This window comes from Toxotes jaculatrix, chromosome 3 (assembly GCF_017976425.1).
Source record: "Toxotes jaculatrix isolate fToxJac2 chromosome 3, fToxJac2.pri, whole genome shotgun sequence".
NCBI lineage: Eukaryota > Metazoa > Chordata > Actinopteri > Toxotidae > Toxotes > Toxotes jaculatrix.
In genome coordinates, this window is record NC_054396.1 from 1,059,515 (window position 1) to 1,080,832 (window position 21,318).

Sequence of the window (21,318 nt, forward strand, 5' to 3'; positions counted from 1 at the left end):
GATTCAGATCAATAAGGAGCTCCTTCAGAGGAAACTGGGCCAGTATAAAATTCTGACTTGGATCACACCCACACAACTTTGGTTCGGGATTTTAAGGTTGAACGCACTCTCCCCTTTTGCTTTTCTAGGTAGTATTCAGGAGGAGGTGGAACCTGATCAACGATCCACTACCACCATACGGCACATGGCTGAAAGTTGATCAGTCTGATGGTGGTGCAACATTGACCTTTTTGAGGTGTTTGTTCACTGACAACTCAGAAAACAGAAAAATAAACCAAGTGCAAAGCAAAATCTGCATTCATTATTGGGCATTAATCAGAGATTCTGCCTTTGTGTACTGAATCAGGGTAATCTTGGTTTAACTGATTGTGAATTTCAGGGTTTTTTTTTCTTTTTACATTCTTTTCATTTTCTGTATTTAAGAAAATGGAACAAGTGAAATGGAAATTATTTTATTTTGATAGGTGATGGAAATACCGTGATTACCATCACAAAATCTGTGTTCATGGAGTTCATGAGTGAACTGCATCACTGAATTCACTGACGACTGTATTTTTTCTAATGGAAAGTCATGAGTCAGGAGCATCTGTATGAGCATATGTGTGTATGACCAAGCCATCTGCTCACCTCTTCTTCTCATCTCTGGTCATTCTCTCCCTCACTCTTATCCTTCACTCATTCTTTTTCAGGTCTAAGATCAGTCGTAGTTCAGCAAATATCATCATTTGGCTAAGCCACAGTGAGTATTCCTTATCTACATCTTTTGAACTTTGAAGTGAGCTAACCATGCACTTACACATACAAAAAAGAAGCAGACTTCAAGTTCATTTAATAAAGTAAACTAATATCAATGTACTTCCTGGGAGTAAATTGGTCACTTTTTAGTTTATAAAAGTTGACTTTTAAATACACAACCAGTTTCCAATACAGTTTTATTTTATACTACAACTAAACTATGAACTGTTCTACAAGCGAACTGTTAGTTTACTCTGAGTAGTTATGTTCATCTCGCCCATTTTTAGTTTATGAATGTAAACACTACTACTACTTTCGTATTTTTATAGTTTACTTCAGTCTTATTTCATTAAGTGCATCTCTGTTCATCAGAAGTAGACTGAAAGCTTTCACACTTTCTTATTTTTAGTTTAAATGAAGTATACTAATATCACACTTGAATGAACCTCTTTTTTTGTAAGGGTAGCTTTGTGTGGCTCATTGACAGTTACAACTGTTCTAGGCAAAGAACCATTGAACCTGGTGTAATGCAAAGCAAAGGTACCGTGACTTATTCTGCCTGTATGGTGTGTTGGTGTATGCTGTGGGCATCAACTGACTTGTGTCCAACACTATGCAATGTGGTCAGTGTGTGTTGCACTAAAAGCTTTCACTGCCAGCCATTCTAAAATGCAGCTGAGAGAAGTGGTCAAAGAAGAAAAAGTGGCCAGAGAGAGCTATGTGGCTAAGGCAGAGACAGCAGGCAATGTCAGGCTAAAAGACAGAAGATGCACTTATGCAGTGTGATGGTGTTGTTTGTTTTTCAAGAAGTCACAGGGTGAAGCTGAGAGCTCGTTAGAGATGTAATTCACCTGAGTGGGCTGGGCTAAGGAGTCTATAAATCACAAAACATCCCTTGGGCTAAAAGTAGCACCTAACTGGTTGAGTTAGGTGCTACTAAAAACTCCTAAAAATAAGGAGTGCAAGTCCTTGTAAGTTTTTGGTCTAAGAGTAATTCATAAAATATTTTAATTCTAAAAGTAACTCATTAGTCTGTGGGAAATTAGAGGTCCAGGGAACATCAGCTCCCAGTCAGTCAGCTGTTGTGGGTAATGCCCCTTTTGCACTGGTCTCTTGGAATAAAACAATAGCATATGACTGTTAAGCATATTTTGATGGCAGAAAATCCTCACCAATGAATTAAAAAAATGTATTAACACAGGAAATGATGATTTGCAATGCTCTGCATTACTGTTGCTTACCTCACCTACAAAGCCCTCAATGGTCAGGCACCATTATATCTTGAGGAGCTCATAGTTCCCTATTACCCCACTAGAACACTGCGCTCCCAGAGTGCAGACCTACTTGTGGTTCAGATAGTCTCCAGAAGTAAAATAGGAGGCAGATCCTTCAGTTTTCAGGTTCCTCTACTGTGGAACCATATACCAGTTTGGGTCCGGGAGGCAGACACTCTCTCCATGTTTAAGAGGATGCTAAAAACCTTCCTTTTTGATAAATCATATAGTTAGTTCTGGCTCTGGTTTTCTTTGAACCATCCCCTAGTTAAGCTGCTATATGCTTAGACTGGTGGGGGACTTCCCATCATACACCGAGCTCCTCTCTCTCTCTCTCTCTCTCTCTCTCTCTCTCTCTCTCTGTCAAGCAGGCCTTTAAATTGATCATTTGAGTTCGAGTAAGAGAAGCACAGAGGTGGAATTGAATAGAATGGGAGGTTAGAGACCTTTGATAATTATTAAGAGACCCTGGATCATGGTGTGATTCATGAAGTAAAGGTTTAACAACAGTAGTTTTAATGTCAGTGGGGACGGTGCCAGATGTAAGTGATGAATTAACAAATTTTAGAATTGCAGGTCTGAAAACAGGCCAGAGACCTTTAAAAGGTTTAGCTGGTACAGGGTCGAGGAGGCAGGTGGTTGGGTTGGAATCAAACACCAACTTAGGCAATGATTCCAGAGATATAGCCTCTAATTATATTGTGTATATGAACTATATTCTCATGTTTGAATTATCTTAGTCAAGGACATATGGATCATTCACGGTGGCCATGGAAATGTAAAGCCAAATAGCAGTGAAGTTTGCTTCGTGTCTTCTGTTGAAGAGTATAAATACCTATTTTTGTTTGTCTTTGTTTGTAGAAGGCCTCGTCTCTGTGTTCTCCCCTGGCCACGGGAAAAAGGCTTTTTTACTGGCAGGGCCATTAGTTTTACATTGTCTATAGATTTTTAAGAATGTTATGAATCCTAATTTGAAGGGAAAATTGCAATTTATAGATAGATGTGGTGTCCATCGTTGGATGTTTTTGGATGTTGATTTAGTTTTATTGTTAACATACCCTACCACAGTACCATCCTCCTCTTCTGTGTGAACCTGTTTGCTGCTGTTGTACCGTGTCTCAAAAGCTGTTTTAGTAAGATGTATTTAGTATTATGGCTGTTTGAACAGGTGGAAGAAGTATTAAGATGTTTTAATTCAGTGACATTACAACAATGCAGCATTAGTCCATTAAAAGTGAAAGTCTTGTGTTCAAAATTCTGATTAAGTATGAGTAAAGAATTATTCAAGCAACCTACTCATACAGAACAATCCTAATACATCATTATGCATGTTATGTCATTGTTTACACAGATGCGTAAATGTGTGAACTGCATTTCACTGTTGTAGTTGTTTGAGGTGGAGCTAGTTTGAACTACTTTACATACTTTATGTAAAATGTCAATCTGAAGAGCAATAACAATGACAAACAAACTTAATGAGTAACTGACATGGTGAAGTAAAAGTACAGCATTTGCCTTTGAAATGTAGGATAGTGGAAGTATTAAATAACATTAAATGGAAATAATCATGTAAAGTGTAAATACCTCAAAACTGCATTTAAGTTCAATACTTGTGTAAACTACTTAGAGAAAGCCTTGGAGATGAGCAGAAAGAATCTTTATTGTAGTCTAAATTTTTCCTTTGTTTAGTGCACAATTCGTTTGAAATTCTGCACATAAACTCAAGTTGTCTGAAAGCAGGTGATGTTATGACATGTTTTTACTCTCACAATGACAAGGTTTTTGGAGAAAAGTAAGCGATAATACCCGACAAGAACTGCCGGTTCTTAGCCCCCACATCACCCATTACAACCATGAAGGTAGGCCACAAGCATGGAGGGGTTATTCTCCCCCTTATACCATGGCCACCTGCCAACAAAAGGCCATATGTGAGTATACTGAATTTTGACCTCGCTTTCCTGTTTTAATCATCATAAAATAAAAGTCCTGAGAATTGTCATTTTCCCAAGTCTTGGCCAGGAGTTCCCTGATTGTTGTCAGTGATGTCCTGTTACATCCTGTTAAATCTCCACATCTCTCTATTTTCTGTCCAGTTTTAGTTGCGTTTCGTCTCCGGTCTTCTCTCCTTTGCTCTGCAGCTGCCCCTCAGACACATCCTTTCAGCTTCACCGTGGATAACTTTACTTAAGTCCTCTTTCCTCTTCCTGTTGTTAGTTGATGGGGATTTCATCATGCAAATCTAGAATTTTCAGTGGCCATGGTTCAGCCTAACAGTTATAGAAAGAGACCAGGAACAGCTGTGGATCTGTGCATATCCTACTGTCGTATTCAATAATATCTAGGTTATTATTTTGTAAACAGCCTATTAGAAAATGATGGAAGGGCCTAATTAAACCTGTGTTGAATCGAGTGAAGTCTATGGAAACCTCACAGCAGCAGTCAGTGGTCATTTTTAATATTTTAATATTTTTTAACATTTAGTCATCATTCGACTATGTATTATCAAATCAGCGCTTAGGCTTTTATTGTGAAAGCCAACCCCTCAGTTCCGGTTGGTGCTTTCTAAACCTGTCCTCCTTTGACTCAGCTGGATCATCAGGTGGCCGTTCATCTATTGTGCTCGCGGCCCGATCAAACTGATCCCAGAGCAGCCGGGTTTCAGCGTCGGGTTTCAGCACCGCGGTCAGCTCCGAGCCCTGCCTCTACTGCCCCCACCCCCGGCACCACAGCATCAACACATCTCCGTTTAGTCCTGTTTTCCCTCCCCTGCGACCCCTCCCCCTTTATATCTGCTCTCATGATAAATCCCTCCTATGTTCCAGGCCTATTGACTGGCAGAGTTGAAAGGCTTTGGAAACCACGCAACCAACTAGACACCAACACTTTTCATCTTCCTTGCTGAGGCTGACTCGTCTGACGGCAGTTTTTTTTTTTTTTCCTTGAGAAGCAACAGTCTGAGCCGCTCACCATCACTCCGCTTTTGCGTCTTCTCCACAGCGGCTTCAGTTGGATCCCTCTGATCGGCATCTCTTTTTCTACTTTTACAGTTTTACTTTTGCTGCAGGTAGAGTCTCCATCTCCACCGCCTCAGCCGTTATGTTGGACCCGTCTTCCAGCGAGGAGGAAGGAGATGAGATACAGGAGGTGGAACCCAAAGAGGTGGCGGCCCCGAAGAGCCTCGGAGGAGCCCGACTGTCGCCGGGCCGAGCCGCCGACGGCCACAGCGGCGGAGGGCTTCAGCCCCGGGGCCGCGGGAGCGGCGGCGGTCGACCCTCCAGCCCTAGCCCGTCGGTGGGCAGCGACAAGGAGAAGGAGGACCTGGAGAAGATGCAGAGGGAAGAGGAGGAGAGGAAAAAGAGACTCCAGCTGTATGTGTTTGTGATGCGCTGCATCGCTTATCCGTTCAACGCAAAGCAACCTACTGATATGGCACGGAGGCAGCAGAAGGTAAGATCAGTGTAGAAAAAGAAAAGACCCAAAAACCCAACTTCAAAGCCGTGATTTAAATACACCTCTCACTTCTAAGGCTTCCCCGAGATGCATGACACCAACTGTTGCTTCCGTAGTGGCACCATGTTGCTGAATGGTCGAATATTCAAGGAAAAAAAAAAATATATATAACTCGGTTTATTCAACCTTACAGTCTGAGACCAGTCTTCTTCACATACTTTATTTATAGCTCACCACGTGGTGATCCAAAGCTTCATACTTTTATTATAAAAGGTGGTTAATAGGCTGTTTTGGAGGAGGCACAGCCTGAGATGAGTCTGAATTATAGCCCACTGCAATGTAAAGCATCTACCAGAGGCATGGCAGCAACTCCACACGAGCAGATCTGGACTCCATATCACCTTTTAGACTGAAAACATTTTCCTTTGCTTTGTCCCTTCACCCAGCATCTGGGAATGATGACAACAAAGCTGAAGGATGCCAGAAAGGGTTAAAAAGGTTTCAGAAATGTGTTCATCCAAACTAAACACAGACAGGGCTGACAACAAAAGGCAGGAGAGGGAGAGAGAGAATGTGTGTGTGTGTGTATTTGAATTCATGTTGTTCCCACCCATTGAAGTAGCTGTTGCATTTGTGAATTGCCTTTGGGCACAGAAGCAATCGTTGCTGTTTCCTCCTCCTGCTAATCTAAAGCCCAGCTCTTATTAGAACGCTCCCCCTGCATGTGAGAACTCGCTTCTCTACAGCACCACTCAGTACAATGACATCCTGTGTCTGTGTCTTCTGTGTACTGGATATCAGCAGTGATGTGTTCTTTATGGAGAAATGGGAATATAATCGCTTCATAGGGATGTTGGACATATGTACTGGTTTGATTGTGCTGTCCAGCATCACATTTCAAAGATACTCTGTGACAGTTGTAGCACTGTTTCTCAGTTAGGGGTGATGGTGGTGGTGCAGGGGGGGCTGTAGACACCTAGTGGTGTATACTGGAATTGCAGTAAGGATGGTATCAGTGTACTCAAAATGAACTAGTCCGTACGCTGCTTTGTCTGATCACATCAGAGGCAGAGGTGTAGTTCCAAGTGGCCACAGTCGAAGGCGGGTGGAGTTTCCAGCCTGTCTATGGCAGTGACGTAGTGAAAGTAAGGAGCAGTTGCAGTCTTTCATCAGTGTTTGCGCCCCGGCGATCCATGGAGCTGCTGTACTGCTGTGCAGACAAGTTCTGACAGCACTCAGTCCAGCACATAGTCACAGCAGGTACAGCAATGTGGCTAAATCACATCTCTGCCACTGTATCAGTGTGCCACGGGGGCATTTAATAAGTAGTAGCATCTTCAAGCAGAAGGAACCTCAGAGGTCAGATTTTGTTCAATTCTGCCCAGGTGAACTGCTTCTCTCTCTCTCTCTTCAGTCCTTCTCATTATAAGGTGTAATGTCCTCCTAAGCGAACAACCCCCCCTGCAGGCAGTAAGTAATGTGGCTGAGCGCAGTTTCACAAGTAACCTGATTTAAGAGGTGTCAGGTGAAACCAGGTTTCCTGTGCCAGGGTAACAGATTAAGAGAATCTATGTTAACACTATCTATGTTAACACTAGCATCTTAGTACTAGAAAAGAAGTTATGTCACTTTCTCCTCATTCATTTTTTTTTTCAGTTTTATATCAGATTATATTATACCACCGTATTTTTTGTGTTGAAAAGGCTTCTGATTCTGAGCAATGACCCTCAAAAGCATATCTGTTAAGCTAAATCAGCCTTATTATTATGTCCACACATTCAGCCTGAATAGACAGTCACTTCTAATTTTAATACAAGACATTTTGATTTGAGACATGACCTATTTTGTAGATAATGAAGGGGCTGCAACATCAGACCTCATGGTGAGGTCCATGGTGCTGTTTTGATGTTCTCATTTTGAAACCTCATTGCGATCATCCATCATTTGCTTATCTTCATCAAAGAGTTTATTATAAGATGTGGAAACTGGACTCAGATCCCTTCCAGATATGCAATCACGTTAAACCTGCATCAGACTCGTTGATAAGAGACAGCTGTCACTGCCTGTTTGTCGCTGTCAGCACAGAAACCAGTCTGCTGTACTACTTTCCTGATAAACCACACAATTACTCAGAATTACATCCGAAAATCAACAGGTAAAATTCAAGTTTGAGTTTCACATCTCTGTCTGTGACTATGCACACGCACATTTCTTTCTGTCTATCCTCTATCTTGCTCTCCTTCTCTCTCTCTGCTTCTATTTTATTTTATATAAATGGCAACTAAACGTCAGCATCATTGAATTCATTTCCATTCTTGCAAGAAATGTAAGTGTAATTTTGAACTTAGGACAGAGCCAAGCTAGCTGTGTCTCCCTGCTTCCAGTCTTAATGCTAAGCTAATTGTCTTCTGGCTTCAGCTCCAACAAACAGACATGTCAGTGGTGTTGATCTTGCCAGTTTAACTCATGGCAATAAACATATTTAAACATATTTAAACATAAATATATTTACCAAGATGCCATTCATTTTGCAAAAACCTGTAAAAACAACAAAATTAGTGATGGTGCTATGAGGTGTAAATTACCTGGAGATGATATAATAATGAGAATGGTCAGTCAGTTGATTGATCACCTTAGTACAGTAAATAGAGGCGTATTCACGGTTTGTATTATAAATATAGTGAACTAGTGGAAACTAGTTGCTACAGCATCCTCAGCCACCATGGAATTTATAATCAGATTTAATAAGAGCACTTGTTTGCATAACGCTCCATAAATTCTACGAGCATGCAATGAAACTGTCCTTTCAAAAGGATCAAATAATACAATGGAGAGTAAATGGAAAATTCTTCCAAAGCAAACCACAGAAAGAGCCGTTCAGTGAGTGAGCACAAACTCCGATGTCAACCTGACTTGTCGTTCCACCGTAGATGGAGGGAACAGACAGTATGTCTGTGGCTGGCTGTTAACGGATTGCGTTGTCTCCATCAGAGGTCAGCTGCACACACACACACACACACACACACACACACAGAGTTCTGGGTGGTTATGGGTAAAAACACTTCTTCATGTCTAGGAAATGGGTGAATTCGATGGCAGTGGAGGGAACAGGGTTTTAGACTGAAAGAGTAACGACAGAGCCGACCTGTCATCACCCGGCTTCAGGGACAGGCTGAAAATAGGAAACACACACTAAATATTGGCACGCTAATGCCAGTATTTATAACAACAAGAGCACTTCAGCTGTGAGGTGTATAAGTAAGCAGTTTAAGTGAGTCGTGTGGTGTTGTGTTGTGTTGATTACTTTCTTGTAGTTTCTGAGGATTTATAGTTCATTGTATGGGGTTACAACAGGACTGTTGTTAAGTATAAACTCAGCTACACATGCAGTGTCTGTAGACATGAAAAAACAAACACTGAATTACTGTGATAAAAATTTAAAATAAAAAGAAAATGTGACAAGGTGCAATGGAAAGAGACTTAAAGTAATATAAATAAATAAATCATGAAGTACATGTAGTGTGTGACTTAGCTGTCGATCGGAGTTTAGCTCTTCTGAAGAAACAAAAAAAAATAAAAAAATAAAAAAATAGAACCTTTTCAAAATGACCACATAAAATAAACATGAAAGTCATGTTTCGGTCTGATTTTCCCACATCGTTTTAGATCATTTAAGGTTTTACTGGTGCTTAACCAGTAAAACCACTTGCCACTCTGCTTAATGATTAAATAGTACCAGTAATAGAAGTAGGTACTTGTAGCTACTGTGTTTTATATATGCAGTAGTGGTATGCAGTGGCGGCACTATGTGAATGAATGTACAGTACATTTAAACATCCATCTTAGACAGCTGAAGCGGAGCCAACAGTGCCTCACTTGTTGAGCTTACATCTCCGTTGTTCGTACAAAGGGCACAGATCGCCCCTACAGTGCTCACTAAAGGTCTTGTTATTTTCTATCCATGCCAACATGTTATTTTGGTGTCATCATGTTACACTGCATGTGCTTCATTGTCCCCAGGAGACCCTCCGCCCCCCACCTTCTGGGAAGTGCATGATGAAAGACACTTTGGTTTCATGTGCAGTGAGCGACTTTCCTCACTGTCCTCATCTATGATGACTGTGCTTACTAGGATATTTGTTGACTACACCCACTCTCAGCCTAGTCTCATAAGAACACCAATTACATGTAATGTAATATCTTGGTGAGTGTAACTGAGTTCAAATAACATATTTACATTTATTCATTTAGAAGATGTTTTTATCCAGAGCAAGTTACAAGTGACAACACCAAAGCTTCAGCACAGCAAGAGACTAAATAATAGACTTAATAATAATTAAATGTTCTAATCCTGCAGAGCAAGTACTCTTACTTTTATATTGATACTTTAAGTTTATTTTCTTTGGAATACTCAGAATATTTCTTCCACCCCTGAAGTGTATTCACTTCCTTTTCGTTGTGTAAAAGCAACAATCCCTTCAGCTGCAGCACAGAAACACAACTAATGGAGCAGAGATTTCCATTAGGAATGTTTCTGTACAAACGCTGCTTCAAACTTTAAGCAAAGACTGAGCCAGGTTCAACTAAAACACTCAGGAAAAGAGTGTAGCTACAGTTGATAAAATGTAATTGCAGGTCTGTAAAGGAGTTTTTGTCGACCAATATTTGACACTTTATTTGCTGGAACCAGCAGATCCACTGATATGTGGAGCTTTTGATCCATTCATCAGTAACAAAAGAGGAAACTGACTGATTCTGATGTTAAAAACAGGAAAAAGAGTTCAAACAACTCCTGTGAGCTCAGGGAAACACTTCAACAGGCTCTTGAATGCAAGCCATTCAAAAACACCAAGGCTCAGACATAATGTCAGACTCTGTGTGTGTGTGTGTGTGTGTATGTGTCAGGAGAGGACGCGTAGAGGTAGACGTAGAATGAAAGTCTAGTTTGACATTCTGTGTTTAGCTCACACTCTGGAGCTCATTCTCCTTCTCAAACACATTTGCCAGTCAGCTGGGAAGTGGGTGGTACTGCGCTGGGCTCGAGATGCTGTGGGCTGAGAAGAGATAAAGCCATGGCTGTTCCTTCTTTGAAAGGTTTCTTTAATGTTCAGCAACCTGCACTTTCTACGTCTTAAACACTTTGTGCAGGTAGAGCTGCTTTCGAAGGCACAAATAATCTCAGCATTGTGTTAAACTGAAGTAGGTGGCGCCAAATAGCTGCGAACACAACACTGACATATTATCACCTAATAAAGTTGTTATGGCGAACGTGTTAGCACACAATTCCCTGTTTGCACATCTAGCAGACACAGAACAGCCTTCGGAGTTGTTCGCTTGATGAATGTGAGTGCAGTGTTTTTGTATCAAACAACTCCTGGGGGAGGTATCTGGCTCTTCAGCTGCTACAATGCTACGCTATGTTCACCTGCTAGCTGGGAAATTTTCATTGAAAACAGCTGCCTGCTGTGTTTGGAAATGAGGTCGATGAAAGCTCAGTAGGACTGAGGGGGAACTGCAGAGTCTGTTCTCTGTGGCTTTCTCACTGGGGGGAGGTCAGCTTTTATATTACGCATCCATTGTTTATGTGGAAATACTGATGAATGCAGCTTTACACTGTTTAGTCAGATGGAGAACAGTCTGATTTCTTGGTTGATGAACCCTTTAGAGAATGAAGATCAGTCAGTCGCAGATAAATGTTGCTCTTTCTGTGCGATGATCAGTTAAACTGTTCAAATTTGAATTTGAACTCATCCCTAATTTTAAAGAAGAAAACATTTACAGGTCAGAAGTCCACATGACAACCTGATACAGGGGTACAGACCTGTTGCATGTAAACACTGATTTACAGTAACTAGGTTATAAAAGTGCATGTAAACACCTGATCACCTGTGTAACCTGAGGCTTGAACCATGAAGCAAGATGACTGGCTGAGCCATCTATTTTTGGGCTTTACTCTTTAGGTTCCTTCAGTTTTCTGGTGTCGCAAAGCAAAACCAGCACCCTTTTAACCGTGGCAGATCACCATGGTAACCCATACCGCATGGCTAATTTCGTCTGGAGCAGGTTAATTTATGAGGGTCAGATCAAAACCTGTCAACAGACTGACTATTGGAGCCAAAAAAATAAAAAATAAACAAACAAATAAATAAATAAATAAAAATAGATATTTTTAGAGCTCAGTTAAGTTGTTTTGATGTGTTTATCACACTAAATAAATACATGCTGATGATTATAGCTTCATTTTAATTACACAAAGATTCTTTCATACCATATCTTAGGATAACATGAGTTATATAATACATAATAGTTTGTTCATGATCAGACAAAAAAGGAAAACATATTCACTGTTTACTAAAGACTTATAGAATATTTCCTGCCATTATTTATAGACTTAGGCTGAGTTTAATATTGTAAAATGATTTCTTGTGCTTCTGCAGGTTTTTGTCATGTGATTATATTGTAAATATTTTAGAAATATAGTTGAATATTATATATTAGTATATTGCTGTTGCTATAACCAAACTTTCCCTCAGGCATCAGCGTTTCACCTCATTTCATACATACATTATCCTTCATTTATGGCTCTTGTAATTCTGTTGCTTGTAATTCACAACTGCCTCATTAATGTGAACATGTTCTCTGCTGGACCTGAGAACCCTGAGTTAACTGAGTCAATAGTTAACCAGTTATCCAGAGTGGCCAGTGTGAGTGAAGCAGGTTACCCACAGAGAGCCAAACTAAGCTGAACTCAAGCACTGGCCTGTGCAGGGCTGTAGCCTGTGATATAATGTATGATAATCAGGGTGTAATCACGGATGCAATTGGAGAGGGATTTGAAAACCGATAAATTCAGTGACTGTGTTTGTCAAGTTAATTGCTGAAATCTGGGAACTCTGCGTCAGGTTGTTAGCGTCCCCCTCCTTTTGGTTTAGCCAAGCTGATCTGGATTAGAAAATGAAGAATTACAATAATACAATTAATGACATGATCACTGTTTTGGATACTGAGTTAACATGTACGTCCAAACACACTGATTATCTAGCAGCAGGTTACTGGCTTGTGTGTGCAGCAGTTCTGACTGAGAAATATCATCCCTGTCAATCATGCCAGCTGTCTGTACCAGCTACTGATCGTTTCTAACTGTCTATCATCAAGATCCATCTTTGACCACGGTGAGAGCCTTACCCCAAATCTCTGAATCTTTATCTGTGTCTGCAGAGAGTGAAACAGCTTTTACCAGATAATCTGAAACCTGACACATTCCATGAAACGGTCAATACTGATATTCAGCATTTGTTCTTCTGTCCTTTAATCTGAAGGAAATTAATGAAAGAACCTACATCAGGAGCCAGGTCAGCCCCATCTGACAGGGATTAATTGCTACAGCAACTATATAGTATAGTTGTTGACTGAATATGAATTCAACTTCCAGTAATGAAAATCACACTTGAGTTGGAAAGAGGGGCTATCTTATCTTTACTGTGCTGTCTTAAGTCAGTTAAAAATCAGCCCTCATTGGCTGTGTGAGAGATTTAACTTCGTACTGAATCTGGTCATTACACCAAAGAGAATGAAAATGGTGCCAGCACTGGTTCTTAACTGTGCAAAGCAAAGGGGAGTCGAACTGAATTCAGTGACCAAAACTTTCACGTTGTGTTTTCGGAAACTTTCAATTTTTTGGGAACAAATTAATGAGAAAAGAAAAAAAAAGTGGTGGCCAACTAGTTGGTGATCCCAGTGGTGCATTAATCAGCTAAAAAGCCAGGTATATCCCTCAGGAATTGGTGGAGACCAAAACAGAGTTTACAGGAGAGGGAAAAAATAATAATGAATCCAGGTTTTACTTTATTAAAGTCATGGAGGGTTCAAATTCTGCAAGTTGTGTCTATGGTCAATACCTTACCTTAGATAATGGATAGTAAACCCAGGGAACACTGAGTCAAAGAAGCAGGTGGAACAGTAGCTGATCCGTAGGTGACAGCACCGAGTGACTCTATCTGCAGATTCTGTAGTTCGATGCGATCAAAGGTTTTCCAGTGTAGCATCAATAAACAGCGATAGTGATCTTTGGCTGAGCTGCAGTAAAGCTGAGTTGATACTCCTACTTGACATTCTGTCTGATGAAAACATCTCCTTAATTAAACATGGCCCCAGTGAGGCCTCTGCTTCACTGTGTAATAAGCTAGCTCCAGCACTGCTGATTGTCTTTATCATAGCAATTATGTAAGACCTGGGAACACGGTGATGCTGAAGATCAACTTTATTACCGTGCCATGGATACACATTTAAACATGAAAAAAAAAGCATGAATACAGAAGACTGAAAATCGTGCGTTTCTAAATTGTTGTAAAATGGTATGAACGTGACGTCATACAATTTCTAAATTCAGAATTTTCTATAGGTAATTTACAGAATATTTTAGGGTTTTATCTTTACAATAAGACAGGCCTTTTCTGACATGACACAATGACAGGTCTCACACCGCCTGTTTTCTTTCTCAGTAATCAAAGGAGCAATATTAGCTCTTAGTTGGACAGCTAATGATCTGCAGTTGAATGGTTTCTTGTTCTCTTTGTTTTTTATTTGCGTTGCTTCTCCCTCCTAATCAGGCCGTGGGGGATTCGTATGCCCAGGTGAGACTCTCCATGCAGTAACACAATCAGGCCATCTGTTTGCTTGTTTTCTGCACCACAATAGGGGCTCTGATGAATCCACTCCTCTTCCCCATCCTGCTCTGCTGCTCAACACCTCTTCTTCCTTCAATTCTCATTCTGGTTTTGTCATTTTACCAAGGACAGCCATGGCCTTAAAGGGGAATTTAACTGATTTTACACATCATTTGAGGACTACTACTGAATATGTGAGAAAAAAGTTGAAAGAAGCCTTTTGGATCTTCAGTGAGCTGGGTTTAGTATGATAAATATCCTCAAACAATGTAACTTGACTGAGCATCGGTTTCGGTCTAAAGAAGTTTTTAAAAGTAAAAAAAAAATCTGAGTATGTGGAGTTAGAACAAAATGAGACCTCTGTACCTCTGCTGCAGGCTACAGGCACAAGGCTACAGTAGTTGCTATGAGCATAACACAACCAAATCTATGACCAAACAGTTGATGGGCAAGGTGCGTTGTGGGTAATGTAGGCACAAAGTTTGGACTAGATCAGATCAGATCAGAGTAACTATTAATCTTCTTAGGGAAATTCTTTGGTTACAATCAATCTCCCAATGGAAAATGAAGAAAATGAAATGTAGCAGACAGAGGAGTTGGAAGATAGAGGTAAGACAAAAAAAAATCTAAAATAAATTTTTTGAAGACCGTGCTTTCAGAAGTGCTGCTCATATCAGATTTTCCTGGAATCCTCTTCAGATCTTTTGTAGGATGTAATGTACATCTGATTTGAGCATGAACTGACAGCAGCATTGAGAAGCCAGTCCAATAGCATCACAACACTTTTACAGAGAACCTTGACATCTCCTACTTCTTGTAAGCACATTTTGGTTTCTTTAAATCTGCACAAAACAGAGGGTTTCTCTGAGCCAGTCTAAAGCCGTCTGAAGCTTTCTGATTCAGACAAGTATTTGCAGTGATCCAGACATGATGAAACAAAGACAGTTTCAGTGTCTTTATAACTGCAGGTCATATATTAACAACTGCAGCTCTCCAAGTGAAAGTGAAAGTGTTTTGAGAGTAACTGAATCTCTAATCACATCTCTATTTGCCCCCTCACCTGTGTTTTATCAAGATGTCCACTAAATCTACAAAGATAATATTATAATATTATATTATATATACATTTTATTATATAATTACCTTCTACCATGTGTTATCTAACTAGGTTTTTATTACATTTTCAGCAAAATAAAATCTCACTTATATGAAGTTCTTTATGGGAAATGAGCAAACTTGATTTTAACTTCATACAACGTGTTCATTGTGGAACTTTTTCACTTTTAGCTTAGCTAAGCTAGCAGCTAAACTGAACTAAGCCTGTTCTGGACCTACCTCCTCACTGGCAATACACCTGTATCCCTGAATAGTCAAAGGAGGAACTGTAAAAGTTGACCATTAGTAATGAAATGAAACTCATTTTGGCTTTGGATTTTCAGCATCATTATTATTTTATGAGATCTTGGCTCTCACCTGAGTCTAGTCTTGCAGAAAAGGACACACACATGGAGCAAACCATAAACACGCACACACATAGCTATTTACCTGAACTCAAGCTGTGAATAGACTTTTCCCCCTGCACTAACAACTTCTCACTGCCTTCAGTGTCAGTGCACCTGGCAACACAAAACCAGGCAGTTAAAGAAAAGGAAAAACCTTTTTGAATTATGCCACCAAAGGTTCACAGCACATTTGTGTGTGTGTGTGTGTGTGTGTGAGTTTTTGTGTTGTAGAAACAGTTCAATAGTGTCTGCATAATTCATGAGGACAGCATGTAGGCTGCTAATGATGATGAAAGCCTTGTCAGATGGCCTGCTGTGTTCATGTACAAACGCACACCCACGCGGCTACACACATACGCAGCACGCACGTGAACATGCACCACATGCTTCGGTGTACGGTGGTCCTTTGACACATCCACTTATAGAAAGCAATGAGTGTGGTGTAATTAGGCTGGAGGGTGGGGGGGGGGGGGGGGGGGGGGAGTGGGTGAGTCATCATACCAATCTAATCTATTGAGACTCTAATATGATGCTCATCATCACAGTCCACAGGGCCACAGGGCAATTAAACCCAGCGGGTCCGTGGCCTTTTAGACTGTGGACCGTGACTCCCTCCACAGCACTTCCAGCACCAGTGAGGTCATATCAGGAACCACGAATGAAATAATCAGCCAAGCAGGGCATTACATTCAGCATAAATACAATCACCTCTGCACGGATTCTGTAATGAGAAGATAATTCGTATGCACCTAATATGTCATTAAAACAGGAACTGTTCTCAGGCCCAAACGAACCCCAAGTAACTTGTGCTCAAAGCGTTCGAGGTTGAGAATAAACCTAATTTAAATCTGCGTTGTGTGTTATTTACGAATATGACAACGTGGCTCTTTGTTCCATTTGGCGCGGCAGTGCTTTTTACAGGGGCGGCACTGAAATGCGTCCGTACATTCATTTAAAACACAACAGAAGAAGCACTGATTGTGACTAAAATAGAAAACGGAGACAACTTTCTCATTTCCTGTGCACTTCCTGCATAACTCGCTGCATGCGACTGCAGCCATGTGGCACCTGTGTCTGGTAGACTTTGAAACTGACCGTTGTGGCACTTGTTTTTCATGGCTGCCCCTTGATGTGCTTTGGGTCTGCCAGACGAATAAATGCAAATGTAACCTCTGTTAAATTTCATATTTACATAACCTACATTTCCAGCAATTTATACCTCACTTAGTCCCTGGCTCAACCTCCAAAAACACTGGAACCTACACTCCATGCTTAGTAGAGTGGCAGCATCGTTTATCAGACCCTCCTGTCTGGTAAATATCCAATGTTCTGTCAAACTGCACACCCCCACTACATAACACAAGTTTTTCTAAAGGAATTTTCTCTTCTGAGAAAGCGCCAACCAGACACACTGACGTTACACAACTGTAGAAAACTCATGAACAAACTTTGGTGTGTCCCTTTAAGATGCAGTCATCTGTTCCCAGAGCACTGTGAGAGGATGAGGGGCTTCACTGAAACTGAAAAAGACAAGGTGCACTGCTTCTGTAGAAATGCATCTATTAAAGCTGCTTTGGATTCACTGACCATCGTCCATGAAGCAGGATGGTCAGGAGTCTAGAAAGCAGATGACTGACTGACACATTTCCACACATTTTGATCCGTTAGAGGTAGATTAATGAAATCTATCTAAATACCACTGTCCATAACATTAGCAGCCAGAAACTTAACATAAAAGCTACATTTACTGCCATTGAATGGGAGAAGAAGAGGCTTTTTTTTCCCACAGTAAAGGGCTGTTGGCCGGACTGTTGACTGTTGGAGGAGAAGCTGGCTACAGTTTAACTTCTGACAGAATGACAGCCGGCAGCTGATCATGTGCCAGTGATGAGTGGGTGGTGTGTTATGAAGCTGTCTGAATACAGCGTCCATACATTCTCAGTAACAATGTCATTGCTGTGAGTGTGGACATTTAGTTTAACATGAAAGATTGATTAAAAAAAAAAAAACAAAGCTTTGGATGCGTAGTTTTTCTGTTGTTAGATTTTTAGATTTGCTTGTGGACCTGTTCCATTTGGGGCACAGGGGAGGAGATTCAGGTGTGTGTGTGTGTGTGTGTGTGTGTGTGCTGCAAACATTTATCATTGGCCTGTGCATTCATGTGAAAGCCTTGTGTGTGAGTGCGTGAACAGCAGCCCTGATGAGCACTTTCTCAATCCCTGTTGGTCTGCTGTGCAGAGTGTAATCTGGGATTACCCGGCCATTTGATGTTATGTCATCACCAGGAAGGTCAGGCGTGCTCAGGGGGGAGAAAGGGTTAATGTCAAAACTAAAGTCTCTGAGATCATGAGTGTGTGTGTGTTCATGATTCATTTCAATCTTACTGTGCTGGTCTAACATATATAAGCCTTTGCTTTTGTGTTGCGAATGTTTTGCCTGGTATCTTACTAAACGTCTGGTTTCCTTTGAGCCACATGTTGCCTGCTGTTCTGTCAGTAAGGAATCAGTGGGAATTATCAGAACTGGTCCAATGTCGAAGCTGAAATGGATTAAAGACTCTAAACAGGGACGTGCAAGTGGTTAGTAACTACTGACTCAGTTCACGGTTTGGCAGCTGACAATTCGGTTTAAATGTGATTATTGATTTTCTTTAAATTGATTTTATGAATTAAAAACACTCAATGTTTCCATGCAAATCCTGTAAATGCGACATTAAATGTGAATATTCTGTAGTTTAGTTTTGCCTTGTAGCTGCAGCCTGTGAGGTTGCTTCTTCAGTCTTGGTGAAAATGCTGTGTCACTTTGGCTGGTGGTTTAAATAAGCTTCTACCATCATATGCAACAATGGTCTGATATGACATGATGGAGTTTACATGTCGTGTTCCATGTCTGAAAAGGGCTTCAGTTTGGAAGGTGTTAGTTAGATGTTTGCAAAGTTTACACAGTGCAGACGTTCGATCAGGCTGCTTGTTTTGTGTGGGAGGACAAATTGTTACCATAATGTATTTAGATATGAAAGAACATTAAACATTTAGCGGGCTCTCTCTTTGTTTATGAAACACAGCACACAAACAGGGGCTGTGGAAAGAAACAGAGCCAGTGACAGTTACTAAGATGTAATGTTTGTTTTAAATCAGTCAATATTAGTTCATCATATATCTGTCACTGCTGAGGCCAGAGAAATCCTCCTCCCCCTTTTCTGGGAGCCAAAACAGTTGAGCTGCCATAATTTAGAGTTGATGCATCAATGCCATGAATATAACCATGTTTTAAAGAAGTGGTCGAGGGGAGCTGGTGAGATCAGGAACCCACAGGGGTCTGACAGTGACAGAGACAGAGACTGAGTGCTGTGAGAAGGCAGAGGTACAGGCTGATGGACCTGGAGCGCAGCATCAACGAGTGTAAACACAAGGAATAATAAGTCAGGGAGATAAACTGCCACACGTTTACCACCAGAGTGGACTGACGATCAGCTGTCAAGAGTGTACAAAGAGTGGAGATGTTTTACCTCCCTGTAAACCAGAGGGAATATGAGGGAATATCTTTCATAGAGACAGAACAGGCAAGGCTTTACTGCTGGGCCTGGAAATTCAATCATCCACATTTAATGCAGAGAGAAGAATCCACCCTTATTCTGAAGACTTCCATATCCTGTGCAGTCCAGTCAGGAGTCTTCTAAAGCCCCCCCCCCACCCCAGCGAAAAAATAAAATAAAATAAAAAAATAAAATAAAATAAAATAAAATAAAATAAAATAAAATAAAATAAAATAAAATAAAATAAGATAAAATAAAAGGACTTGATGATTTAATGAGAGGACATAACCAGAAGAAGAGGGAACCAATGGAGACTGTCCAGCTTTTGGTTCAAAGCTGTTAACACATCACTAAAACAGAGCTCATGCAGATATTTCATAAATCCACAAAACTCTTCATTCACTATCAGCGGAGCAGCTCTGTTATTATTTCTCTCAGTGATCACAGATGGGAACCTTCTCTGCTTTTATGCTCCATGCAAACAATTAGTGCAGCCTCTCAACATCTCATCATTTGGTCTATGTGGAGTTTTGTCTACCAGAGACTCTTATTTCACACTCAGGACTTACTCTTTTATCTTTTTACATCTTCTAACCAAACACAAGCCTCAAGGAGCCAATATGAAGCACATAAAATAATCCAAATGACTTTATCTGCTTTGATACAACCGTTTAATTCTGCTCTGACTTCTGAGTCCACATAATGTCTCAGAGTTTGTTTTAACTGTAGTGACGTGTAGAGTGGAAACATTTCAAATGCAGAGATAAGGAACCTGTGGGTGTATAATGAAATGCTGCCTCAGAGGAAGTGAATACATTGCAATACACTGTGACATCTGAACAGTCAATCCTTTCTCAGGAAGATGACCAGGTACACACAGTAATATGTTCTGGTTTACAGGGGTGTTCTGATCACTGAGCCGAATCGGCCTTCAACCATGGAGTGGAGAGAATATGAGAGACCTCAGGAGGGCTGCAGGGGTTTTACACTGGTTTACACTCTTGTGTTACACTCTTGTGTAACCATATCTTTACCATTCTGTAGTTGCTATGCATATATATTATAGAAATGATGTTCAACACACTGCTGTTGAACATCCAGGATAGAATCCAGGGTGTTGCAGAACTGTCCTGTGTCCACATTCATCGCACCAGTTTACTCTGGTTGCTTCTTCTCTGCTGGAAGCGCCTGAATCTAGATGCAGATGAATGCAGGGGTCAGCTGGTGGTTGATAACCTTCCCATAACCCCCAGTATGACATGCAGGTTGAGCCATGCTGTGTCATAGCTTGCATTTCTGAGGTGGACCTAACAGCAGGGGGTGATCCAAACCATGACATGTTAAAAAAACAGCTGCGTCACATGTGTGTAAAACAGATCTCAAACAGAGTGTGGTCAGAACAGACCCACAGAAGGCCACTCTCAAGTATCAACAAGTCATTGACGTGGCCAAGTGTTTGAAGAGTTTCTTTAAAAGCACTTGACTCTGACCTCTGAGTGGAAGCACAGCACTTTAACTTGTAATGATTTCTGAGAGTGGAGTGTCCTCCTTTCAGAAACAATCATCTTTGTCTTAAGAATGCAGCAGGGAAATAAAGACAAATACCAGACCGCTACACTGGCTCAGTCAAAGTTATCTGACCAAGTGAATTCGCTCCTAAAATACACCACTGCTTTCAGGCTGTGATCTCAGCTGCGTCTGAGCCACATCCAGCTCCACTCCAGCAGCCACACTGGCTGGAGCAATTACCAGCAGATAGATAGCACCCACTGAGAGAGACATGTGACACACACACACACACACACACACACACAGACAGACACAGACACACACCACACACACACTCATACACAGATACATATGCACGGAGGCAAGCATCTGCGCTCACAGACACACGCATTCACACACAGCAGTATCCACACAGTGTCCATTCGCAGTATCCATTTGTGTCCACACACACACACACACAATATGCACTGAGGCAAGCATCTGCTTTCAGGCCGACACGCACACATATACACGCAGACACACCTACACACACACACACACAAACACACACACACAGCAGTGTTATCTTGGTTTTCCAGCTCCCAGATGGCAGCCGTAGTGGCTGGTCGCCCTCTACTCACACCAGACACTCGGCTGACACACTGCAC

At 41.1% G+C, this 21,318-nt stretch overlaps 1 protein-coding gene across 1 annotated transcript in view; it reads left to right on the plus strand.

Annotated features, from left to right (window-relative positions):
- Positions 1-5,082: 5,082 nt before the first annotated feature.
- Positions 5,083-21,318, plus strand: part of cadpsa (Ca2+-dependent activator protein for secretion a) — a 133,458-nt gene continuing 117,222 nt past the window's right edge. Inside the window, exon 1 of the mRNA XM_041033874.1 lies at positions 5,083-5,456. Within this exon, the coding sequence (XP_040889808.1) occupies positions 5,106-5,456 (351 nt within the window). The 5' untranslated portion in view covers positions 5,083-5,105. The remainder of the gene's footprint in view (positions 5,457-21,318) is intronic.